Genomic DNA, 5919 nt, shown 5'->3' with positions numbered 1-5919 from the left:
TTGAATGAAAAAAAAAAGTACTTTTACTTTTAATACTTAAGTATTTTTAAAAGCAAGTACTTTCTTACTTTTACTTAAGTAAAAATGTTAAGGTGGTACTTCTACTTTTACTGGAGTACATTTTTGTCTGTTTATTTGTACTTTTACTTAAGTACAGTGTTTGAGTACTTTCTCCACCACTGCGTATAATTACATGGTTCAAAACAGGGCTTCAGAATAGTTCATGCCCTTTTTGTCCTTTCGGGGTACCCGTAGTTAACTCGTACCATAGTACACAGAAGAAGTGCGCATTTTGCAGCTCCGCAGTTTCACCGAATGGTTTTTAGTGGTAACTAAACTTTATCTAGAAGCAGACAGATAACTAACTTTTAACTGGGATAAATTAAAATATTCCTGGTAGAGACGGCAGGCCTGCTGTGGTTTTATTCATGCTCAGCTGCGCCCTCTCATGGTCAAGGATGTGAGTTAAAATGATCGCAAAGATGCAATGTTTAAAAGTCTTGTTGGTTTTCAAGGAATTGGAATGTCATATTAGGGCAAATATAATGAAAAAGCTGTGAGCTTGTAGCTTTGATTCTAGCACCTGCAGCGGTCAGAGCAGGCGCCTCACAGTAGGAAGGGCGCAGGTTCGCCTCTGTGTGTTTCCATGTTCTGTTGCTGCTTCCAGCTCCCTGCAGGAATGTGGAGAGAATGGATCCTCAAAGTGTTGTTTCTTTATTTCATTTTTCCACTATGTGAGCCCAAATCCATTATACCATCAATTTTGTTAAGCTCTTTTTAAAAATAATTAAATAAAACAACTTTGTTTTAGTTATTTTTGTCTGGATCAGTCTTTTGATCATTCTAGTTTTGATTATAATATTTTGAACTTTTTAGTGCTTCAGCTGCAGAAGGAAATCTTTGAGGTTCTCTCAGTAAAGGTGCATCATTTATTTTTATTTTTTTGAATTGTGATTGTTGTTGGTAGTTTCTTACTAGTTGCATTTTTATGTTTATTCCTTATATTCATCCTTTATTGTTATTTGCCCCTTTTTTCTTTGCTTTTGAGCAGTGTTTATCATTTGAGACGGTTTAAATGGGTTTTATTAACTGGTGGAAAAATGACAAATCTTATTTTCCTGGTTTTATTTAAGTGGACATGTATACGTATGTTTAAATAGAGGATACTGTTGTTGAAAAATCAGACTCCTTAAGCTTCACTCTGATAATCTGAGGTCAGATTGTACCGCTTGGATCGGTCTCATTCCTGGGATGTTCTGTTGGACATTTTTTTTTTGTATTCAATTGTTAAAAATCAACAAGTTGGACCTTCCTGTCTTCTTTGTCTTTTTGCCACGACAGTGGACATTTGGTTCAGTATTATAATACATCTGTGGTTTCCTTGACCTGAGACTCCCCTTCCTGCTCGGAGGGAGTTTGTAGTTTTGGTTTTAGTGTCCCATCACTAGTTTCTGTAAAACATGACTGAAGAAACAGACCCACTGGCTGAATAAATAAAACAAACAACAACTCCATAATGATCTTCTTGTATTTGTTTGGAAGACGTTTAGGGTGCCACCTAGTAGCCATGGTGACGGTGCAGTACCACCACCTGCTGTCGGCTCTACAGTCACACCTGGACACTCTGCTCAGTTTGACAAGTAACCCTGGTCACTCATCCCAACTCCACGCTGATAACCCCCTGCTGTGCTCTCTGACCTGTGACATCACCGTCTAACTCTGACTGTGCTGCCCCCCGCTCCACCGCGCAGCCTCCTTCAGACAGACCTGACTGCTGATCCGTGGGTCAGACGGCCCCTTGGTTTCTGCCGAGTTGCATAACGCTGGGAACAGAGCAGGCCGGACGCTTGTTATCAGTCTCATTCAGGTCTTTAAATACAAACAGCAGGTGAGGACGGCCCAGATCCTGAGGGTTCCACTCTGAAGGTAGGACGCTCCCAGACCATCTCTGAGTTTCTTTGACCTGATCCCTTACAAGTGTGTGTGTGTGTGTGTGCCCATGAGAGCTTTATTCTTATCACCTGCCACTGAAAGGTGGTAATGTTTTTGTGTCTGTTAGTAAAATAGTTCATGCACCAAAGGCTGTGCATCTCCATCTGATTAACGTTTGGAGTCAGCTCAGCACAAGATGGCTGCCACAGTTAATCAACATTAGCCAATCAACAGAGAGTCATTCTCAACACGTACTCCGAGCCCTGAGGGATCAGGCTATTACAGTGAGGCATGAGGCTTGACCAAAGCAGCTGCAACTCAGCATAAAAAGGTTTTCATTTCAATCTCTGGTAGAAAAGATGGAGAACGATATGCATTCCTTCAAAGAATCCTTGGCTTTCCTTTAAAGATATTTAAATAATTTGTCATTCACACTTTGTCTGAATAACAAATCTTTTGTTTGGCTCAAGTCTGAGTTGAGTCCTGAGTGAATGGTGTTAAATGAATGGTCTTAATCTGCTCCAGTGTCAGTCAGTACACCTGCAGTTCAGTGAACCTTCGAACCTTGAGTATTATGCCCAGAGTCCTGACCAAAGCAGAGGTGGGGAGACAAAATCATGTGCCCGGCCGAGAATACAGCTTTGCAAGCCGTGCACACAAAAAATAGGCTGTGCTCTTTAAAAAGCTGTCTATCGCTCGTTTGGTCACAAACACTCAGAGTTCAGTGAGACTGCAACAAAAAAATCTGCCTATTTTCTTACTGTTTTCATGCAGTTTTGAGCCCCAACTAGCTGCAGGCCTGTGAGACACTGACACTGACAGGCTACACTCAAAACACGAGCATTTCTGCAGCACTGGGGATGCTGTTCAACTGAAAGTCAAGTAAAAGTGGAGAGGTTTCATATTGGCTAATGTAAAGATCTTTTTGTACTTGTTGAGTTATAAGCCTGAAAATCTATAAATTATCAGGCCTAGAACTGAATGCATGCAGACCATCATCATTCCCTGCGGTAGTTACCTCTAAGCTCCCTCTCTCTCCTAAGCAACATTCTTCATGCCCAGTTGTAATCTCCACCTTAAAAATATGGTCACAGTTTAGACAACATTTTAATATGTCTAACTTCTCCATCTACAGCCCCATTTGTAATAACCACGTATTCCTGCCGGCCATGCTGGATCCCGTCTTTGGCCGTTGGCAGAAAGCAGGCTTAAGTAAATTTAGTGACCTTTATATTGATGGTATTTTCGCCACCTTTGAAGCCATTTCCTCTAAATATAATTTGCATCGCTCTACCTTATTCCGATATCTTCAGATTCGAGACTTTGTTCGTAGCATCAGCCCTTGCTTTCCCAATTTACCTCAAAAGGGGGGAATGGACATTATTTTGCAAACCCCAACACAAAGTAGAGGTATTATATCAAAAATTTATAACAGCATCTCATCAATTAATACACTACAACTTGACAAGATAAGAGCGGAATGGTCAGCAGAACTTGGAATAAATATCTCTGACGAGACTTGGAATCATGCACTGTGTAGAGTCAACGGGTCAATGTCATGCGCTCGACTTGGTCTAATTCAGTTTAAAGTCCTCCACAGGATTCACTACAGTAGAGCTAGACTGTCAAGGATTTATTCTACAGTCAGTGGAACCTGTGCTCGTTGCCAGGTCGCGGAGGCACATTTAACTCACATGTTTTGGTCTTGTAACAAACTATACAACTTTTGGTATACAGTTTTTCAAACTTTATCTGCAGCTTTTGGAATACGCATCCATCCCAGTGCTGAACTGGCAATATTTGGAGTTCCAGGGGAGGGTATATCATTACCTGGTGATTTTAAAAATGTGCTGGCTTTTTCAACTCTACTTGCCCGTAGGAGAATATTGTTGGAGTGGAGATCAGACCACCCACCCAAGGCTTCTCTCTGGTTGAAAGATCTGACCTTGTTCCTTAATTTAGAGAAGATCAAATTCTGTGTTCGAGGTTCCATCCAAAAATTTTATAAAACTTGGTCCCCTCTTTTAGTTTATTTTGAAAGTCTGGACACCCTTCCTCAAGCTTGAGGGTCTTATGGTAACTGGTTCTACTGTGCCTATTTTCCCGGTCTCAGTGGTTCTGTTCACAGACAATAATTATCTTCCTGTTTGGTTTTGGATATCTATGTCCTGACTCAGATTGTGTACACATTCCTGTGTGGACGCTTATATGTATGTTAAAGTCTTTGAGTTGTTTTGTACAGTCCCGGTTTCCAGAGTTTTCATGCCTGTGATCCTTATTTCAGCTGTATAATTATTGTGGTTGTAGTTTGTTTTTTTTTTTCCTCTGGTTGGCAGCAGGGTGAGGGAAGGGAGGGGGGGAAGAAAGGGAAAAAAGGAAGGAAAAAGGGGAAAGGAAAAAAAAAATGTAACTGTGCTAAACTTCCTGTTGTTGAATGATCAAAATAAAAATATATATAAAAAAAAATAAATTACCAGGCCTCGTTTAGCTAGCCGTTAGCCTAGCCTGGAGGAAGACTTCTGTCCTTTTCTTCATACTCTGTGCTCAGACTGAGAAGGTGCTAACTACTGACAGATATTTGACAGAACACCACTTCAAAAGTGACCAGACTATCTTCTGTGATCTCATCAGGTCGAGTCTGTTGTCCTTCCTGACTCCTGCTGTGTGATTTTGATTGGTCCAGTCCTGGTCCTGGAGGGCCACCATCCTGCAGGTCTTAGGTGTTTCTCTGCTCCAACACACCTGACAGAAGAGCAGAGGAACAACCAGAACCTGCAGGATGGTGGCCCTCCAGGACCAGGATTGGACAGCACTGGTCTAAAGACACATTGAACTTCAGTTTGCTGTTTCTGCTCCTCAGCTCCTCATCATGGCCTCCAACCTTCCTCTCCTCCTGCTGGTCCTGTCCGGTCTCAGCATGGCCCAGTCCCAGCTCACGCTCTTCAACTTGCGGGCCACGGGTCTGCCCTCGGACCTGTTCGGGACCACTGACGGCTACGTGAAGGTGTTCTGTAGTGCAACCAGCCTGGGGAAGACGTCGGTCCGTAGGGACACGGTGAACCCCTGGTGGGAGGAGGAGTTCTCCCACTTCCAGGCTCAGGAGAACGAAGTCCTGAGGCTGGAGGTCTACGACAGCGACCTGCTCTTCGATGACCTGCTGGGGGTCTGCCAGCGTCAGATCAAGTTAGGGAGCCACGAGCACGACTGTTTTCTCAAAAAAGGAGGCACCCTGCACTACTCATACACGCTCGGCTAAAACACTCAGCAGGTGTGTGGAGAAGTCCCATCAGGACCCGAGGAACCTGTGTCGGCCTGACAGATTCCTGCTCGTCATCTACGATTCAGGAGGAAAACAAAACCAAAGCCTACAATAAACTGTAACCTGGTCTGTTTGTTCCTGTGTGCCTCTCTTTACTGTCAGCAGATGTTCTAATAAACCGTACAGCAACCAGTCTGAGAGTTTCACTGATCTTCATCTGTGTTTGAAGAACAAACTTCCTCTTCATCAAGGTTTTAAACCTAAATAAACAAATATTTGGAACTGCTCTTCACCTCAGATCCAGCTGGAGAAAAGGAACCGTGCAGCATGGTGCTGCCACTGCCATGTTCCACTGTAGAGAGGGTGTTTTGTTTTGGTTGCGATTAGGGCTGCAACTAATGATAATTTCAATAATCGATTAATCGGTTGTCTTGGAATTCATTCATTCAGTCATTCATTTTGGCCCACATAAAAAAGTTATCTGTATGTAAAGGAGTAGGTTGATGTAAAACTTTTACTACTTTCTTATTTTTAAATAAATCAATATAAATTCAATTCAACATTCTCATTTTATATACTTAGCTCTCAAGCAATAGCTTATTTACCACCCGTGTTTCACATCTCTAAAAAACTTACAACTAAATCAATTAAACACACACACTACAAGTACCATTAAACACTTAATTACAAAAATAAGTAGATGTAAATTTAGTTAAATGTTGCCTCAC

General features: G+C 42.1%; 1 protein-coding gene across 1 annotated transcript in view; it reads left to right on the top strand.

Moving 5' to 3' along the window:
* The window catches only part of LOC108228924 (perforin-1), a 6011-nt gene extending 627 nt beyond the window's left edge, over nucleotides 1-5384 (top strand). Inside the window, exon 2 of the mRNA XM_037976918.1 lies at nucleotides 4793-5384. Within this exon, the coding sequence (XP_037832846.1) occupies nucleotides 4793-5188 (396 nt within the window). The 3' untranslated portion in view covers nucleotides 5189-5384. The remainder of the gene's footprint in view (nucleotides 1-4792) is intronic.
* Nucleotides 5385-5919: the final 535 nt, after the last annotated feature.

This window comes from Kryptolebias marmoratus, linkage group LG1, assembly GCF_001649575.2.
Source record: "Kryptolebias marmoratus isolate JLee-2015 linkage group LG1, ASM164957v2, whole genome shotgun sequence".
In the NCBI taxonomy this organism is placed as follows: domain Eukaryota; kingdom Metazoa; phylum Chordata; class Actinopteri; order Cyprinodontiformes; family Rivulidae; genus Kryptolebias; species Kryptolebias marmoratus.
This window is presented reverse-complemented; position numbering and strand designations above follow the sequence as displayed.